Here is a 21,330-nt window from a genome sequence, read left to right on the forward strand (position 1 = left end):
TTTCTCCAGAAATACTATGTGTGCATGTGCATGAAGGCAGATTTGACAGCTGGAATCCTCAAGGACTGTAGATAAATGTCTCACCTAGATTTGAGCATCTTAACTCTACTTCCTTACAAACACATGTTGTTGTAATTACAGAAGCTATGCTGTAAAGCTTTACTTTAGGCTATAAGGTAAAAAGGTATATTTAATTTTTAAAAATACACCAGAATGCCTACCAACTACTTGGTGTTAATCCCTCAAATTAATCACACTGAGAATCAATGTAATTTTTCTAATGATTAATATTATTTTAAAGATATATTCCGATGCCTTAGCATTCAATCCTATTTAAAGTCAACCTACACACCATATTTTAAAACATCAGATTTTATAAGTACAACCATATTTTGAACCCAAACTACTATAACTCAGCTTTTATTCAACCACACTTCAGAGGTTTGCTTCTGAAACACTTTGACTATTCTCAAATATATGGTATTTTTACACCTTTATGTCCAAAGGAATTTTCTACAAGCCTGAAGTCATTACAAAAGAAAACCTCTGTCCTATTAAACCATACTTTTAAAAAATAATTGTTTATATTACAAATAATAATTGTTTATATAGCTCTGATTTCAATTGAGGAATTAAAAACTACAAATGGCCCAACAAATGGCCAGGCACGGTGGCTCACACCTGTAATTCCAGCACTTTTGCCGAGGCGGGCGGATCACCTGAGGACAGGAGTTTCAGACCAGCCTGACCAACAAGGAGAAACCTCGTCACTACTAAAACTACAAAATTAGCCGGGCATGGTGGTGCGTGCTTGTAATCCCAGCTACTCAGGAGGCTGAGGTAGGAGAATTGCTTGAAACTGGGAGATGGAGGTTGCGGTGAGCCAAGATCTTGCCGTTGCACTCCAGCCTGGGCAACGAGAGTGAAACTCCATCTCAAAAAAAAAAAAAAGACACACACACACACACTACAAGCCCGGCACTGTGGATCATGTCTGTAATCTCAGCACTTTAGGAGGCTGAGGTGAGAGGATCTCTTGAGGCCAGGAGGTTGAGACCAGCCTGGACAACATCTCTCCAAAAAGTACAAAAATTAGCTGGGCATGGTGGCACATGCCTGTAATCCCAGCTACTCGGGAGGCTGAGGTGAGGGGATCACTGCAGCCCAGAAGGCAGAGGCTGCAATAAGCTGAGATTGTGCCACTGCACTCCAGCCTGGGCCACAGAGCAAGACCCTGTCTCAAAAATAAATAAATAAATAAATAGCTACAAGCTACAAATAGAACTAAGTTTTCAACTTTCTATGAGTTGAGCTTAATAGGCCATATCTCCTGCCTTTACATTCTTTGCTGCCTTCATACTGAGATGACAATTCCAATTAAAGCACTTTGCCAAAATGCTCCAAAATTCAACTCCACAGATTTTTTACATCTAAAGTCAACAGTTTTAAAATATTTAAATTTATAAACAGCACAGTGAACTTAAATTATATGAAATAAATTACCCATGCTCACTCTACCATTTTTCTAAAGACTAGCCAATCTTTGAGAATCTTTTCCAAAGGATTCATTCCTCAGATATGAAGTTTGTATGCAAAACTGAAGACGTTTGGCCTTTTATAAATAGTCATGGGAAACTTCTTTCTCTCATACTTTTAGTTTGTTTTTACTGTAGCAGATGGGGGGAAAATTTTAGCAAAGCAAAGTCATAAAAAAAATCTCATAACAACTATCATACTAATGTTAGAACACCAAAAGCTTGAGTACATGAAGTATCTTGAACAACAATAAAAATACTTGCTGGAAATTATAAAGACATTTTGACTTTTAGACTCAAAAAACTAGATAGGAACTCCTTCCACCTTCGGTCCATTTCCTCCTATGCACATTTGTTTCTAAATATCTTCTTAATTATATCAGTCATTTTTTCTAAAGTTTCTCTGGCACAGAAGTCTGGAATTCTCTTTAAAATATATTCTAATATCTTATAAATGTTAAAAGTCTAAAATGTTTGCCAACAGCCAAGTCTAGTCTTTACTTGAAAAAGGAATCAATCACCAATCTCCATTCTGCAAAATCCTCTAGTATAAGATATATTTCACTCCATACAGATAATAAATAATTTTGTTTTAACCGACATTTCAGTTCATACTTAGAAGTCTCCTGTATACAATAAATTTTTAATTAAACAATGACTAGTTAATTTACTGATCTTATAAATTAGGCCAGTGGGTCAGCAAACTTTGTCTGTATAGAGCCAGAGGACAAATATTTTTAGCTTTGCAGGCCATATGGTCTTTATCTGGACTATTCAACTATAATGTGAAAGCAGTTGGAGAATAATATGCAAATGAGCATGGGTGGCTCTATAAATGGGTGGCTCTTAAAACTCTATAAATACAGGTGGAGGATAGCAGATTAACATCCGGAATATAGACAGAATTAAAACAAACAGATTGAAAAACAAAGGACTTGAACAGACATTTCTCCAAAGATGATTTACAAATGGCCAACGAAAAGGTATTCCAAATAACTACACGTTAGGGAAACAGGAATCAAACATGCAATGAGATACTACCACATACCCATTAGGATAGCAGCTACAGGGAAGTGGCGGGGGAGCTCCATAACATAAAAATTGGTGAAGAGAAATTGGAACCTCGTGTACTTTTGGTGAGAATATAAAATGATACAACCACTGTAAACAAACAAACCAACAAACAGTACGGCAGTTCTTCAAAATAAATAAATAAAACTGCTATATGATCCAGCCTTTCTAACAACATACCCAAAAGAACTGAAAGCAGGGTCTTCAAGAAGTATTTGTATACCCTTATTCATAGCAACAGCACTATTCACAATAACTAAAATGTGAACGCAACCCAAATATCCACTTACGGATGAATAGATAAGCAAAATGTGGTCTATACATACAATGGAATATTATTCAGCTATAAAAAGAAATAAAGTACTGATACATACTACAACACGTATGACATTACGTGAAATAAGCCAGTCAAAAAAAGACAGACTTTGACCTCACTTGTAAGAGGTACCTAGAGTAGTCAAAATCATAGAGACAAAGAAGAATGGTGGTTGTTGGGGGGCTGGAGAAAGTTGAATGGGGACATTACTGTTTAATGGGTTTAGAGTTTCAGTTTTGCCAGATGAAGGAGTTATAATGATGGATGGTGGTGATGGTTCAACAATATGAATGTGCGTTAACACCAATGACCATGCAGTTAAAAATGGTTAAGATGGTAAATTTTATGCTATGCATATTTTACCACAATTTAAAAAAAAAAAAAAAAAAGGAGAAAAAAGGGGGAAAAAAGCAGGTAGAGGGCTGTTTTGACTTTCAGGACATAGTTGGCTAGACCATAGTTTGCTGACCCATAAGTTAGGCTGTTGCATTTTAAATTATAAGCATAGACATAATGTTTTAAGCCAGTAACAAAGTATCATTTATACACTAATATCATGTTCCTTTTATTCCTACAGATACATATAATTTCTGTAGTGAAGCTCTTAAGATTAGAAGCCTATTTCCCAGTGCCTAGAAAAATGTGTTTTATATAAAGTAAGGGTTCAGGAGTTTTTGACTGATTAATTAAAAGTAGTTGTCTTAATAACATGAAGTTTGGCATTTATTATTATATTAACACATCTGGCATTTCAATGACACCCAACCCATATAACTCACAATGTTGTAGAACACTAAATACGAGTTAAATGTGTGAAGGCACCAAAAAAACTTCAAACTATCCCTTTTGATGTTACAATTATTATTTAGAATGTTTCAAAGAAAAAGCAGCAGCTGAGAGGCCATAAAACTATTTTATTTTCCTAAAACAATCAATCATTCCCCGAATGGGCTAATTTATCATAGAATTAATAAAAGTGAGGATAAGGATATCAACTACGTTTTTCCTGAAATGTATTAAAATATTACAGAGTTAATGGTTAAATATAAACCAAAAATATAAGGTCATAATATTGTTATTCAATATCCTCTAATTCATGTAGAGATAATCTGATTTTGAAGGACAAGTATTGCACTGTTTTAACAAATAATTTCATTTTTCTTATTCAGTAATCAAAAATCCTACTTTTGAAATATTATTACACATTTAATAGCTGCCTAATATCAAAAAATAAGTATAGACTTTGTCATATGATGAAAAAAAATGCCAGTTTACTATGAGTTAAATTACATCATACCAAACACAGGAATATGTTACACATTACTTTGAAGACATAATCCAATATTTAATCTCTTTTTAAATGCTAGACATTTTATATGCATTGAAATTTGTAGTTTTTAAATATAAAATATAAACATGATTTTAAAAAGAATCAAGATAATGCTTTTATAAGGCCACTTTAAATAAAAATCATTTTTAGCCATTCAGTATAATCCATGGTAGAAAACATAGCCCTATGAAAAGCATAGGTTTGGAATCAGAGCTTGTTTCTAATAATCTTCCATTCCTTAGAGTTGTATGACCTTCAATGTGTTAATTAAGCTCTCTGATCCTCAGTTTCATTCACTGTAAAATGAAGTTAATATACTTATTCAAAAAGAAGTAGCAAAAGCTTTAAAAATAATACTGTAAAGCACCTACATGGAATCTTTCAAAAGGCAAAATAATGCTAAAGTTACAATCTTGAGTTCCTTACAAATGATTAGTAACAGCCTCTATTCTCTTTTTGGCATCAGCTCCATGTTAGCTGTTGATATCTACTTAATCAATGATTCTCAAATCTGGTCACACACTACAATCACCTGAGCAGCATTTTAAAACTAGCCATCCCCTGGTCCCAGACCAGGAGAATTAAAATCAGAATGGGCGGGGGTGTGAGAGCCCAAGAATTAGTGTGAAAGCACCCCAGATGACTCTCATGTTGAAACTTCAGAAAAGTCACTTAACTTCTAAGTATTCAAGAACTCAGTTCACACAGGGAAACTTTAGAACCAATAACACTCCCCTACGAAAGCTTAAGAAAGCAGCTGTTACATCATTCTTTAATTTTTCATATGCCTTCAATTAACCCCATAGCTCCAAAGCTGCAAAATGATAGAGAGCTTTTGTCCCCCTTGTACATTCCTGAAAATGTACTTCAGAATCAAAATATTAAGATCCTCAGGAGCAAGGTCAATTAAGCTTTTGACATTTAAATTTCGAAGGATTTTTTTTTGTAAAGCATATCTGGGTAAGTAAAGAACGTAAGCACTAGTTCCAAAGATAAGCACCCAAGTTGATGTCAGCAATCATGTTGCTTTTTCTAAGAGATTAATGTCACTTTACTAAGTACTAATATAGGAAACTTAAATAACTTTACTAATTGGATATCCACGTTAGAGAAGGAAATCACTTTTGGCTATCACTCTCTTTTCCAATGCAGCATTTCAATTTTCCAACAAGGGTCTCCAACAGTGTTGCTCTCTACAAAAAAACGCAAACCAACCTAGGATTTCCACTTCGTAGAAACAAATATAAAAATGATTTATCATTTTTCATCTAGATCACTATGCAAGTTAAGCCAGTCAACTTTCACATACATATGAAAACACACACATGAATTAGATAGGAGTATCTATGTATGTATATGTATAGTATACATAAAATATGTAAATATATAAGAATGTACATATCACATTTGAATATATATAAAGTTGCATGCAAACTTTTTGCTCAAAGGAAAACCGAAACTGTTGTGACTCAATGTCTTTTGACATCTGAACTCTTAGCCTCAAAACAAATGCCAAAAAGAAGCCCATAAGATACAGAACAACAAATATAAAGTGGATACTTCTGCATGATATTAAGAAAGGGATCTAAAGCCAGGCACAGTGGCTTGTGACTGTAGTCTCAGCTACTCAGGAGGCTGAGGTGGGAGGATTACTTGGGCCCAAGAGGTCAAGGTCAGCCTGGGCAACATAGCAAGACTCCACCCTGTCTCAAAAGAAAGGGATCTAATCTAGAATGGTAAGGGATTAAAGCAGTACAATGGAGGCCAAAATGAAAGACATTCAAGATGACCACAGTATCAGACCCTTTCAAGGCAGGGATTTCACCAGCACACACCCTAAGGCAGCCACTATTTCTTTGCACCGTCGCTTCCACTGAAAAGAAAATGACACCCAACCCACATAACTCACAATGTCGTAGAACGCTAAATGCGAGTTAAATGCGGGAAGGCACCAAAAAACCTTCAAACTATCCCTTTTGATGTTACAATTATTATTTAGAATGTTTCAAAGAAAAAGCAGCAGCGGAGAGGCCATAATACTATTTTATTTTCCTAAAATAATCAATCATTCCCCGAATGGGCTAATTTATCATAGAATTAATAAAAGTGAGGATAAGGATATTAACTACATTTTTCCTGAAATGTATTAAAATATTACAGAGTTAATGGTTAAATATAAGTTATCTGTTAAAATGTAGATTGTTATATCATACCATGGTCAAGAAAAGATTAAAAGCAATTAACAAAATGAACTAGGCACTTAAGAGTTTTTCTTCTGGTTTTACTACTAATTTGCTGGGACTTCAACACACTCACTCAGTGTTTCTGAGCTTCAGAGTCTCATTTATAAAATGTGGAGAACAAAACTTGGTGCTATGTTAAAATGACATGTTACAACAATGTAAAACTTGGAAAATTACAGAGGAATTCTTTCCAACAGTAATATCCAAGGATAAAGACTAAACTAGGCTTCATTGTCTATTAAAGTTATGAGTTATGATATAATTAGTCAGTTTTATAGCAAGAAATTTTCCTCCAAAACCTAACAATTATAACATATTAAGATTGCTGCCTGCCACCTCCAAAATATCCTTGTCTAGATATTTCTCCCCCAATTTAAACCTTTTATATTCTGGGTTTTTGAGAAAGAACAGAGGCAATACTGAATATTAAATATTCAACAAATCTTATATGACAGGCATATGCCAAAGGACAAGTTAGACAAGTGAAAGAAGACAAATGAAGTAGAGAGGTAATTTTTTAATGTTGATATTTTTCAGGTAATGATCACTTCTCTGAATAGAATAATGTCAGGTAAAATGATAGAACTACTGTGTTATTTTAGATAAGGTGTTGACACATTTTCCCTACTTAAATTTGAAAAGGGGAGGGCAAAAGTCCTTTAAAGATGTTTGACAAATTAGATAAAGCTCTTTTGTACTTCCTTTTTAAGCAAATAACTTATCAGTTTAACCTTTAAATTCTCAAAAGTGGCTGGGCGCACTGGCTCACACTGGTAATCCTAACATTTTGGGAAGCCAAGGTTAGAGGATTGCTTGAAGCCAGGTGTTTGAGATCAGCCTAGGCAACATAGCAAGACCTCGTCTCTACATTAAAATAAAATACCAAGAGTAAAGTCTGAAGGTTCTTACTATAGTTATGCTTGCCAGCAAAAAGTGTTTTTCTGTTTCTTCAACACAGAGCCACCTGACCTCACCTATTTACTTAAAGTCCCCAGTGACTTCTGAACACCCATGGGTGTATTTTGTGAAAGCAGGTATGTTTTTCTTTCTTGTTTTTGAAAGTACCTTAACCTAATCCATTTCCAAACCCGATTTAATTCTATTTTATTTTGCAATCCCTGAATACATTTCAGTATCCTGACAGCTGTCTCGTCAATTCACATAATTCTGCAGCTCCACTTAGGAATCTTGCTTGTATGCTCAATATCTTTCTACCAATATATTTCTTTACTCATCCTAATGTGAGAATATATGTAAGGAGATATGATAATATTTAAACAATGAAAAACCTGGGGAAAGAAATGAAAGTCAACAGCGAGAGGAATATTTGCAGAGAGGAGAAAGTTAATTGGAGCAAAATGAAATAATTAATTCACATACTACGTTTCCTCTATGTAAAAATTATACTAAATATCTTTTAGATTAGTCATGTTGCTTTGAGACTTTTCCATGTTTCCTCTAGACAACTGCCAATGTTCGCATGGTCTCTGATGAATAAACATGCTGTGACTTGCTTCTAAGGAAACGCCTGTCATGTTCCAGGGAAAAATGACTTCTACACTCTTAAATCAGGAAAATTGTACAAGTCTCATTCATTAGTGACAACGTCGATTTTTCCCTAACGTTTCTATTTCTGGAATGCTCATATTCTCAATTGGGCATTTCTGCGTTCAGATTAACTAAGAAAATAAACTGTTGGAGGAACACTTAACGCTGGGGGGAAAAGAAGTTGTACTACATCAAATGAGTTTCCCACTTCAGAAGCTCAACTAGCATCCAGGTTACTCCTGAACTATTTACCAAGACCAAGGTTAATTTCGGGTTTTCTTCATCTCTTGCAGAACTACCTGTTCTCACTGCTGTTTACTCAAACGCTTAGCAAGGTGACTATTAGCATATCTGGCAGGAAGACATGCCTCATTTAACATTAACTCACCATGTGACAGCCCCTTCCTCTCTTCTCAAACATGTGAGGATAAAAAGAAAAGTAGAGTTGTTTGCAATCTGATTTGCCCTGGGTTTTGGCACCAGTAATTGGCCACAGGCACACACACCCCCAGTCAGAGGCGCGCACCCCGCTCGCTCCCGGAACTGTCATGCGGGCTGACAGCTGGCACACCCTCCTGTCCCCCTCCAACCGCCTGCAGAAAGCCCACTCCTTACAGTCACCTTGGCATTGCTCACCTGCCTGGGTCTCAGCCCATGGCCAAGGAAACTTTTGCCCTCCCTCCCCAGGAGCTCACTTACAGGTATCGTCCACCGCTCCCCCAGAGCCCAAACAAGGGCCCCTTTGTTACAATTTTTGCTCTCGGACTCCTCACCCAATTCCTGGCATTCAGCTGGCCTTCAGGAACCCAGGGCAGCCCCGGTAGGAAGGCAACCAGAAACGACCCGAGCCCTCCGCCCGGGCGGCCTCCGAGAAGGCCGGGAGGAAGCAGCCTCCCCGGCCGCGTGGAGGACAGCCAGTGAGTCAGGCCGCCGGCAGGGCAGCGAGTTGCCAGCCAGGTGAAACGGCCGAGGCCTCGCTATCCTCGCCGTCCTCGCCCTCCCCAGTGAGGGGCGGCGCGGCGCTTTGGGCTTACCCGACTGGGGCGTCCTGCGGGCGCGGGGTTCGGCCGTCCATCGCCCTGCGGGGCGCTGCGCGGGCTCCAGCTCCCAGGCGGCGCGTCACTGCTGGGGTGGGAGAGACCGGCGGGTCAGGGCGGGACGCACGCCTTCCCGAGGCCGGAGCGAAGCTGGCTGAGCGTCAAGAGCCCGCCCGCGCTGCCCCAGCCCGGGCCGGCCCGCCTCCCGGGTGCGCTTCCACCTGCGGGCCCCGGCTCCCAGCCCGCGGGCGCCGCCGCCGTCGCTGCAAGGTCTAGCGGGCGCCCAGAGCACCGCAGAGGAGGCGGCGGCGCTGCAGCCCCCGCCCCGTGGGGTTTACTGGGTAGCCATTTGGCGCCTCTCGGGGAGGGAGAAGAGCGGGGCCGGGCGCACGGGCACCGCCGCCACGCCGGCAGCGCACTCCCAGGCTCCTCCGGCCGAGTTTGCACAAACAAAACGCCCCGGGAAAACTTTTCCCTAAGAGAAGTTGGAAGGGCTGATCTCTCTTTTCCCACCCAAGGCTCCTACGTTCTTTCCCAAAGGAGACAGTAGCTCGCCTGTTCTCCCTCGCGGCTTCCTCTCCTACTCTTCCCTCCCCCGGCCCGCGCTCTTGCCGCTCGGCTCTCAAGCCAGGACTTGAATGGAGAAGCGGCAACCCCTGCGAGGCTCAGCCCAGCGCGGGCAGGGCCGACTCAGCGCCTCCCCTGTCCCGCGGGCGGGGTGCGGGCGTTCGCTGGGCGCTGGGGGCCTCGCTGGAGCCCGATCTCTCACTCACCCTGCCCCATTTCCCTGCCCGGAGTCCGGGAGCTCGCCGCCGCCTGTGCAGCACTGCCGCGCAGAAGTGGGGACGAGCTCGGCGGCATCGGAGCGAGGGAAGCAGCGAGCCGGAGAAAGGAACGGGGCGGGGGTGGGCCGGGAGCGAGTTGGAATTTCCTTCCCCCAGGGCTTCGGGTCTTTGGGGTCCGGCTGGGGAAGCTGAACCGAAAGGAAGCTCCCAGACGAGGTGTTCCCATTCCCACCGCTAGGGCTGCGCTTGGGGAAGGCTGGTGCGCCCGAGCCGGACAGGTGTGGGGGAAGGGAGGTTACCTGCCTTGCCAGGATCCGCGGGGAGGATTAGGGCCTCCGCGGAATGAGGACAGAAACTCGCAGAGTGGGACCTGCAGCTTGCCCTCCCTGGAGTCTGACCCTCGACGTCCAGGATTGTTTTTTTTTTTTTTTAAATTTGTGTTTTTAACTTGACCTCTAAGATTGCCATTCTTTTAAAAGTGCACCTGTGACACAGATCTTTCTAATTGATGGCAGGTTTAAGCTTGCCCTGTCTTCAGAGGCATTTTTTGTAAAAGCCTATAACAGCTCTGACATGAGAACTGGACAACAGAATGTCTGATGACAGTCTATAAACTAAGAATTAACTGATAGATTGTATTCACTTATTGGAAGTTTTACAAGGGTAAAGGAATTAGACACAGATGTGTGCTTGTTTGAACGTTTTAGTATCCACGTGCATGCCTTTTACATGATTCTTTACACCTGACAGACAGGTACTAGGTTGGTGCAAAAGTAACTGCGGTTTTTGCCATTTTTAAAAGTAATGGTAAAACCGCAATTACTTTTGCACCACCCTAATTATTTACATATTTTATATTTTTCATAAGTGCCAATTGTTTTAAGATGCGAGCCATTCTGATGGGTCCAAAAATGTGTTTTCAGAAAACCATATGACATTAAGAAATCAACTTAAAATTACAGTTTTAAAAACATATTTGGATTAAACTGATGGAGAGATCTTACATGAAGGAACATCCTGCAGGGGACTTCTGTTGTAGTACTAACATCAAGTAATAAACCTGTGTTAGCCACTGATAGAATAACATTTGGCAGGTATTAAAATTAAATTGATTTTAATGCTCCTTTAGTTGTTTATCCATTTCAGCAACAAAAAAGGTTGCTGAACTAAATACCTAGCAGTGTGCCATTTGTCTATCATACGCAGGCATTGGTATTTCTTTCTTTCACTGCATAATGTAGTCTTTCAGTGCATCTTAAATATGAAAAGAAAAACACATGACTCATTTGGATTGCAATACTGGAACCATATTAGAAAAAGTTGCTTTTAGAGATTTTAACTAAGAGTAAAGCAATTTATGTAAATACTTCTGGGTTTTAGTCTTTAAACAATAACTCTAGTTAAACAATTTCATGAATCATTTATGCTTCTGAACACGGAGCTGTGCAAGCTTTTACAGTTGCTTGCACAGACAATGATGCAAATATTGAGTAACAGGGAAACTACTTGAAAGTCCATAACTTTCAATCACAAGACAAGATTAAATCTTTAATTAGTTTCAGCCTTAATGTACGACATACTAGTAATATTATGGACCCTAATACTAGTAAGATTAGGCCTTATCTTAGTCATAAAACATTTTCATAACATTTCATAACCGCTGAAGGCATTTTCAGTGCTCACCACTTTTTGCTCTCCTCCTTCTGGTCCTAGGGAGAAATATATGCTCCACCCCATGGAAATTAGGTATGACCCTGTGACTTTGGTAAGTGGAAATGTGAACAGACATGAAATGCTTTGTTTCCTGGTGAAATTACTTAAGCCAGTGTTTGAGTCTCTATGTTCCCTTCCTTTGCTGCTACAATCATGAAAGCATGTATTAAAATGAAGGTGACACAAGACTGAAGGTTCTTGGAATACTAAACTATCACCCAGAGCACAGCTGCCCTGGAGAGTCCAAGGACCTACAACAGAATCCACATAACCAAGAAATAAGCTCATGTTGGGCAAAACCACTTAAGAGCACCACCAAGCTTGGTGGTCTTCACATATGGTACTAAGCTATCCTCACTGTAGCCAATGATTAGCAAAATAATAATCACAGTTGCTATAAATCTTTCTTTTTTTTTTCTTTTTTTCTTGGAGAAGGGGTCTTGCTCTTGTCGCCCAGGCTGGAGTGTAGTGATGCGATCTTAGCTCACTGCAACCTCCATCTCTAGGGTTCAAGCGATTCTCCTGCCTCAGCCTCCCGAGTAGCTGGGATTACAGGTGCCCGCCACCACTCCTGGCTAATTTTTGTATTTTTAGTAGAGACAAGGTTTCCCCATGTTGGCCAGGCTGGTCTCAAACTCCTGACCTCAGGTGATCCGCCCACCTCGGCCTCCCAAAGTGCTGGAATTACAAGCGTGAGCCACTCGTGCCTGGCTGCTATAAATCTTTTTACATAACAGGAGAAAACTGCTGTTTTCCAATCTTCTGGTTATGCAGAGCTGTTTCAAAATTGCCCATGTTTCCAAGATTGTGCTCAATTTCCCCATTTGGGAATCTCCCCCTCTCTTCACCACCCTGCCGATCATTTTAAGTGCCTAAGCATAGGTATTATCCCCTCAGGAAGACTTCTCTCATTGCAGAGATAGAAGTAGCCCTTCCCTTTCTTGGCCCCCAGTAGGTTCTGTTAGGTAGGGCAAGGCCCCATGACATTTTGTTTCAGTTATTCGTTTACACAATGCAGAGTTAGGGGGGTTTATTCTTTTTTTCTTTTTTTTTTTTTTTTTTTATGAGACAGAGTCTCGCTCTGTCACCCAAGCTGGACTGCAGTGGCACGATCTTGGCTCACTGCCACCTCCGCCACCGGGTTCAAGTGATTCTCCTGCCTCAGCCTCCTGAATAGCTGGGACTACAGGTGTGTACCACCACGCCTGGCTAATTTTTTATATTTTTAGTAGAGACGGGGGTTTCACCATGTTGGCCAGGCTGGTCTTGAACTCCTGACCTTGTGATCCGCCTGCCTTGGCCTCCCAAAGTGCTGGGATTATAGGTGTGAGCCACCGTGCCCTTAAAGGACGACGTCTTACCCTTTGTCTCCTGAAAGCATAGCCGAGAACACAGGAGACTCTCCACCAATATGTGTGCACTGAATAAAAGAGTGAAGGAAACCTTCAGGCCTTCCCTCCTCAGGAGAATCCTAAAAGGAACTTGAGTCGGGGAAAGACGTCAACTCAAAGGGGCTGGTAGGCCAATTTAAATGGAACAGATGGAAGGTGAGTTTGTCCTACTAGGGAAAGAAGACTTATTCTTCACATGGTTACCTGATGGGGTTAGTACCAAAATCAATGGGTAGAATGATGCTAAAGGAAGGCTCACTTAGCTATATATCTCTCTGAATAATAATCTAGGTTTTGGAATCCTGCTGGATAGTAATAAATGGAAAGGAGGTTTACATGCTTAATAAATTCCTGTGTGCTTATATAAAAAGCAGAAAGGCATGTTAAAGTGGGCCATAATGGTTGGAGTTTGTCTAAAATTTTTGTGAACTATTTGGAACAATGAAAACATTTATAAATGCTTATTTTACGTATGTTTTTATTCATACTATAAGTACCATTTGAAAAGTACCATTATATTCATACTATAAGTACCACTTGAAAAGCTTTATTCAAAACTGAAAAATTACACTTCAAAGGTCATTAATATCTTTCTACGCATTTCACCTTTGCACATTACAACCTAAAGGAAGTGTTTATTTTCTGTCTTCTTAGACTGTATGTGTTTGTGGTTTTATACAACGAGATCAGGGCTGTTGCATTTCAATTTTAATGAAAGTCTTATTTCAGACTTTGTATTTCAGAGAAGCTGCCCAATCTCAGACAAGTATGTTATGTTATTTATGCATAAGACTTCGTTGATGAAAACAGGGAGCTGAAAGTCAGAATTGTAGCTTTAGTCTCAATCCAGTAATACATGCATAATAGTTAATTATCTTTTCATCTCTGTGTAGTACTTTCATAATTGACAGAGTATTCCTACATGTATTAGCACATAGAAAGTGTTGTTAGAATTTGATGTTCCCTATATAAATGCTGCATGAGAACTTTATCCCAAAATAACAAAAATATTTTCTTTGGCTGTCAGAAATCCTGGGCCAGGTTTTGTAATTAGCCAGGTTTTGTAATTGTATTTATCTTTATCATTGGTATATCTCCCTTTCCCTTTCCTCCTATTCCAATTCATAATCTTATTTTAATGCCTTTTTCCAAACTGACCAACAATTAATAGGTAAGAATAAATAAACTCAGCAGATATGTTTGTTGAAATAGTATAGTTTCCTTAACACAGAAATGTCTATTCATGAAAAAAAATTTTGATGTTGTTTCATTGAGAACTGTTTTCTTCTTTGCACTGAAGTTAGAAATATACAAAGGAAAATATGAAAACTTGTTAACAACTCTTAAATGATTAAATGTTTACTTTGATGTCCAATGTGTGCAATTATAATAAAAACTGACAGAATTAGTTTTGTCCATTGAAATTAAAGCCAATTGTTAAACATTTCAAAGTCAAATATAATGGCTAAATGCTGTATTGTTTATGTAGTTTTTAATAACCATAATAATTGTAGCCATTTTAACTCTCATCATATCTATTTTAATATGTGAGTTAAATGACCTACCCAAATGAAGTGGTAATACATTTATTCATACTTTCAAGTTTAATGCATGCCCCTTCTTTAAGTACCAGAGGTAACAAATATTTTTTGTAGAGTAACTGAGTGTGGGAGATATTTTTATCCAGTTATTTTATATTAACAGAAGAAATAAAAGTCATATTTGACTAATTTATTCCTAAAGTATGAATAAATCCCTGTTTTTCTTGTATGAAGTTCAGTATTCACTTTGATATCAAAGCTTGAAGAAAATAAATACAATACTTTTTTATTTTTATTTTTTTGAGATGGAGTCTCGCTCTGTTGCCCAGGCTGGAGTGCAGTGGCGCAATCTCGGCTCACTGCAAGCTCCGCCTTCCGGGTTCACACCCTTCTCCTGCCTCAGCCTCCCGAGTAGCTGGTACTACAGGCGCCCACTGCCACGCCGGGCTATTTTTTTTTGTATTTTTGGTATTAGCCAGGATGGTCTCGATCTCCTGACCTCATGATCCACCCGCCTCAGTCTCCCAAAGTGCTGGGATTACAGGCGTGAGGCACCACACCCGGCAATACTATTTTTAAAGGGAAAATATGAATTACACTCTTCATGGTCCTATATTTGGAATTACAGAGGTTTTTTTTTTTTTTTAATACCTTTTCTCTCCTGGAGGGTCATTTACAAACAAGCCTTCTAGAGATTGAAAGAACCAAAATAGATGTGCTTTGTTCTCAATTTTAATCAGTTTTTAACTCATCAGATTTTATATTTTGAAACATGAAAAATCACTGAACATTTTTTAGAATAGAACTTCCGAGAGGATTATATATTCATGAATTAAATTTTATTTCAATCAAAGGAGCATTTTATCGGATATCTGCTATACTAAGAATTGGGCTAGGAAAACAAAGATCACAAAGATACTGCCTTTGTCCTTGAGGGGCTCACAGACCACTGGGCTCATCAGTACTATTTTTGTGACTGTCAATCAACTTAAAATCTTAAGGAAGTTGGTCAATAATCAGTGTAGGGCCTTTTACTGCTCTCCCAAAATATAAAAAATTTTTCAGTTCTAAGTATCAGAAGAAGAAATGCCTGAGTTTGGTATGCTATCTCTTAAAATGGTGCTATATTTCTATATTATCATATTCAGTGCTAAAAAGAAACTCTTTATAAATATGCACACATTCCAGAATAGAGGTGAGGCCTGGAGAAACGTGCACGGGCATGCAGACATGTAATTTAGTGCTATGAGCATTAAAGAGGGCAGGGTTTTCAGTGCCCATTCAAATGTCAAGCTCAGATTCTCCTCCATCAACACAAAGTTAACTAAAATCTACTTTCTCATTTCCCTCTTTAAGATATCCTTTTGTCAAATAAATTTCTATTTCTGGATTCCGTAATTCTGTTGGCAGTAATTTTCTTACTCATTGGAAGTAAATAAGCCCTTCTATTAAAGTATCAGTTTTGTTAAAAGTACCCTGGTAATTTAAAATTCAAATACCATTCAAATGCGGGTATTCCTTTAAAAAAAAAAATGATAAGGACAAAACAGTCAACTTTTTTCTATTTCGTGTGATACAATTAACTAAATCTTGGTATTTAGAATTTACATTGTCTATTCAATTCTAACTGTAACTGGAAGCTGCATCTCTCCCTTTCTGTTTTAAAGAGCTTCCTAAAGCCTTAACTGCTTGTCAGTTTCCATGTATTTCAAAATGTACGACTTTGAGCCAGGTAGCCACTGATTTGGCTTTCCAGGCATAAAACGTAACAAGTCTCAGCATATTTCATCCTGGCAGGGCTCCTTGCCCCCTCCTGTGCCTTTTCTCCTGGGAGGCTGAGTGTGTGTGCGGTTAACTAAGTACCACAGTGGTTAAGAGCTCAGGCTCTGGAGCCAGACAGATTTGAGTTTACATCCCTGGATTTGACTCTTACTATCTGGGTGACATTAGGAAATTTACTGTTTCTGGCAAAGAGTAAGTGTCCAGTGAGGGTAATGGAAGCCCTTATTAAACAAATGTTACAAATGGGAGCCAGCTGTGTCTCTGTAAGCTGCCATCTGTGAAGCAGAGAATTTCCTCCTCCAAGCTGAGAGCTCTGGCTTCTTGCTCTGTAATGACCTTGAGTAAATCACTTTACTGCGGGATCTTCAATTTCCTTATCTCTATAATGAATCTATAGATATTCTGTGATCTCTGAGTTTTCTCACTATCTATGTTGAGTAATCAAGCTGATTGTGTTAAAACTATTGAATTCATATATATGGACTATTAATAACAAGATGTCACATACAGCCCCTTGCAATGCACTCTCACTTATTGAATCTAGTTTGAGCCACTTAAGGGCTTGCATAGATTGACACTCATATCCTTATTTCACTGTTCTGGAAACTGAAGCAAAGACTTGCCCAAAGCCTTGATACTAGTAAAGTAGCAAAACTAGAATCCAAAGTTATTTCTTCTGGTTTTTACTTTATTTTGCAGTAGCATTACAGTTACCTTGTTGCAATCATAGCAGACTTAAAAGTTATCCCAGAGCAAATAAATATTATTGTGTAAGCAGCATGCTGAAGATCTTCTATCTCCTAGGCCAGCTTCAAAGGTACTGCCTACCTGAACCCGCCTAGTCCCAAAGGACACACTTCAGTCTGGGGAGAGTTTAAGGTTGTAGACATATCCATTTTCGTTTAAGGAATATGAAGATCAGGGAGGCAAAATAGAGAGAGGAAAAATTAAGAGATGGTCAGAAACTCAGATACATTCTGGAATGAGCACCCTTGACCAGACCAAGAACAAAGACTCTATAAAATGTGAATTCTTGTTATTATTAGTCCATGTTCTGCTGTGGGATCCACCCAACACATTGAAAACTGTACAGAACAGGATGAAGTTGAATCAGATCATTCTGTACTCCTAACAAGGTCCACCCCATGAGAGATTTGCAGCAGAATTAATGACACTGTGCATTTTCCTCTACTAACAACAATAACAACAACAATCTAGGAAAATCAAAGGCAACCCTACATGGAAAATTACACAAAATGAATATTTGGATTACAAATAGTATGATGGGAAGAGCACACTGCCAAAAGTCCACCTAGTATGTTGGAAATTACTGCTTCTAGCACATATAAGGTACAATTTTTTAATGTTTTAAACATTCATTATTGGCTACTTTAATTATTTTTCCTTGGTAACTGCAGTAGAAATGGAAAAATGATAGAAAGGCAGAAAATGATGATATAACTTATTAGATATATGTAAGTGTGTGAACTTTGGGTTTTATTGTTTAGCTCATCTAGTAACTTGGGAAAATAATAGCAATTCCATAAGATTGTTGAGAAAATTAAATGAGAGAACACAGTTAACAGACTTAGCTCAATGTCTAGCATAGAGGGCACTCAGGCATCCCTGGCATACAGGTATGAGTCTGCAATTAACAAGGTAATGGAAAGAGTGATGCAGATCTCTGACTGAAGTATTTTCTCCTGGGCTTACAGTATTTATCAGCTGCCACAATACAAGTAAGTAGCAGGATAAGCTTACTTAAATAAGGTGATTTTCCTGTTTGACGTATTTTTATATGATTGCATATTTACAAGGGCTACAGTGTATATTTCAGGGATAGTGATATATATTTTCTAGATCTTTATAATTTTCTGTTGTAATAAATAGAGTGCATAATTTTGATCAACAAAGAACAAATATTTTCATTCAGAGACCTAGGAATGTACTAAGTAAATAAATAATTAGTTTTGGAATTAAAAACAAAACTGGGATTAAGACTTTTTTTTCTGACCGTGTTAAAGGAAACCATGTCATTTTTTCTTTTTCTTTTTTATTTTTTTAAATATCCAGACTTCAAAATTATCATATCAGTTTTAACTTCTCAATCTCCTGCTACATGGGGACTATTTGTGATAATCAGTGACCTTTTACATGGAATGCTACTAAAATATAGTTTTATGTCTGGCAATTATAAGACTCCTTTCTTCTCTACATATTTTGATTTAAATGAAGTATTGCCTCATTACTCCAGGTGTAATTCTTATGTATGTTATAAATTTTGCAATCTGTCAATACCACAGAACAAGCTGAGCTATGGTTAACACTATTTCAACATCCAAGAACTTTCTTCTAGTTCTTTCTGAGATATGCCACTTAAAGAAAAAAAGTTTAAGGAAGTTGAAGATTGTAAGAAATTGGTGGAGCATGCTAGTGGTGGTTTTAGAATACAGTCTTTTTGTTTGTGAGTTCTGTGCTTCAGTTGACATCAGTCATAGCAGTCTAGCAAAACCGATGAATTACCTAAGTTATTTCAGGATTAATATATATTTTAATTATCAAAATCAAGTCAATTCACTGAAGCTAGGCATTCTGCAATTATCATAATTTCATTAGTGGAAATTCAAAATCCCATATCTGAAAAATATTTTAAAAAATAATTTTGTAATTTTTAGTTTCTTTATCAATAAAATGGTAATACAACAGTATCATCATCTGTGTTGCAGGGTATGAATTATGAATAAGTATGGCAAATGACTGTGCTCTATTAAAAATATCTGATTGTAACAGAAATCATACAACATTAAACCTGAAAAAGACTTTAGATAACATGTGCTCAAACTATTCATTACGTATATTAGAAAACTGAAGTTTATAAGTAAGATAACCAGACTTAGTAAATAAAAATACAGGATAACCAGTTAAATTTGAATTTCAGATAAACAATGAATAATTTTTTGGCATAAGTATGTCACCTGCAATATTTGCCTGTTATAAATAGTTATTTGCTGTCTATCTGAAATTCAAATTTAACTGAATATCTTGCATTTTACCTGCCGACCCTACCTGTAGAGGTATCACAATTCCTTTTGTTCGTTTCTTTGACCATATTTTGTACATTAAATCTCTAGACTTATTCATCCTATATAACTGTAACTTTGGAGCCTTTTGCCCATTTTCCACCCCCAACCCCAAACCCACATCCCCCAACTCTGGTAACTATCATTCTACTCTGTATTCAATTTTTTATTCAAAATGTATTCAATTTTTTTAAAAAAGATCTCACATATAAGAGAGCATGCAACAATTCTCTTTGTGTGTCATGCTTATTTCACTTAGCATAATGTGCTCTGGGTTCACCCACAGTGTTGCAAATGGCAGGATCTTTTTTTTTCTTCTCTTCGTCTTTCTTTTTTTTTTTTTTTTTTTGAGACAGAGTCTCGCTCTGTCACCCAAGCTGAAGTGCAGTGGTGAGATCTCGGCTCACTGCAGCCTCCGCCTGGCAGCTTCAAGTGATTCTCCTCCCTCAGCCTCCTGAGTAGCTGGGACTACAGGCACGCGCCACCACGCCTGGCTAATTTTTGTATTCTTAGTAGAAATGGTATTTCGTCATGTTGGCCAGGCTGGTCTCAAACCTCTCACCTCAAGTAGGATCTTCTTTTTGGAGGCTGAATAACAGTCCATTTACACACACACACACACACACAGTGTTTCCTTTATCCATTTATCCATCAATGCACACTTTGGTTATTTCCATATCTTGGCTACTGTGACTAATGCTGCAATAAACATAGATGTGCAGATAGCTTTATAAGATGGCGATTTCATATCCTTTGGGTATAAACCCAGAGTAGGGATTACTGGATCATATGGTTGTTCTATTTCTGATTTGTTTAGGAACCACCATACTATTTTCCACAGTGTCTACATCCATCTACATTCCCAACAGAGTGTACAAGGGTTCCCTTTCTCCTCACCCTGACCAATGCTTGTTATTTCTTATTTTTCCTTAATTTTTTTTTTTTTTTTTGAGACAGGGTCTCTCACTCTGTTGCCCAGGCTGGAGTATAGTGGCACAATCATGGCTCACTGCAGCCTCGAACTTCTGGGCTCAAGCAATCCTCCCACTTCAGCCTCCCAAGAAGCTGGGACAACAGGCACATACCACCACATCCGGCTAATTTTTGTATTTTTTGTAGAAACAGGGTTTCGCCATGTTGGCCAAGCTGGTCTCACACTTCTGAGCTTAAGCCATCCTTCTGCCTCAGCCTCCCAAAGTGCTAGAATTACAGGCATGAATCACTGTGCCCTGCTAATTTTTTGCTTGTTGTTACTGTTGTTGTTGTTTTTGGTAAAGATCCATATTACCCAGGTTGGGATTATAGACATGAGCCACCACACCCGGCCGCTTGTTGTTCTTGGTAATAACTTCTTGATAATCTAACAGGTGTGAAATGATATTTTACTATAGCTTTGATTTGCATTTCCCTGATGATTAATGATATTGAACACCTTTTTATATACTTGTTGGCAATTTTTTATTTCTTCTTTGGAGAAATGTCTGTTCAGGTCCTTTTCTCATTTTTCAATCAGGTTATTCATCTTTTTTGCTATTGAGCTGTGTAAAGTACTCATATATTTTGAATATTAACCCCTTATCAGCTATATGGTTTGCAGCTCCTTTCTCTCAATTGTAAGCTGCCTTCTCATTTTGTTGATTGTTTCATTTGCTATGCGGAAGCTTATTAGTTTTATGTAGCCACACTTGTTTATTTTTGCTTTTGTTGCCTGTGCTTTTGGCATGCGAATCAAAAAAATCATTGCCAAGATGAATGTCAAGGAGACTTTCTTCTGTTTTCCTCTAGGAGTTTTACAGTTTCATGTCTCATGGGATATGATCATTCTTTTCAGAGGGCATACACATAATTATATGCTAGTACAGGAATAGAAACTGAACAGTTACAGAGTTTACAGATCACTCCTATAGTTGATAAAGTTATATAGTAGCATGTTTTAGTAAAAGAAAATAACCATGTTT

The 21,330-nt window shown here is 38.5% G+C and overlaps 1 protein-coding gene and 1 long non-coding RNA gene across 37 annotated transcripts in view; one reads left to right on the forward strand and one right to left on the reverse strand.

The window, feature by feature from the left end:
• COBLL1 (cordon-bleu WH2 repeat protein like 1) overlaps nt 1-9,987 on the reverse strand; it is a 194,026-nt gene extending 184,039 nt beyond the window's left edge. For 17 of the 36 annotated variants that reach the window (XM_074009326.1, XM_074009325.1, XM_074009324.1 and 14 more), the window contains exons 1-2: nt 9,854-9,987; nt 9,078-9,168 (exon numbers count right to left, since the gene is read on the reverse strand). In XM_074009326.1, coding sequence (XP_073865427.1) covers nt 9,078-9,168; nt 9,854-9,941 — 179 coding nt within the window. In that variant the 5' untranslated portion in view covers nt 9,942-9,987. Of the gene's footprint in view, nt 1-9,077; nt 9,169-9,606; nt 9,721-9,853 lie in introns of those variants that run through there. The other 19 variants (XM_074009344.1, XM_074009332.1, XM_074009334.1 and 16 more) reach the window with 2 other exon arrangements.
• The window catches only part of LOC123567909 (uncharacterized), a 73,291-nt gene continuing 60,581 nt past the window's right edge, over nt 8,621-21,330 (forward strand). The window contains exons 1-2 of the long non-coding RNA XR_006691044.3: nt 8,621-8,744; nt 11,579-11,630. This is a non-coding gene — a long non-coding RNA (uncharacterized lncRNA). The remainder of the gene's footprint in view (nt 8,745-11,578; nt 11,631-21,330) is intronic.

The sequence above is a fragment of the Macaca fascicularis genome, chromosome 12 (genome assembly GCF_037993035.2).
Source record: "Macaca fascicularis isolate 582-1 chromosome 12, T2T-MFA8v1.1".
NCBI lineage: Eukaryota > Metazoa > Chordata > Mammalia > Primates > Cercopithecidae > Macaca > Macaca fascicularis.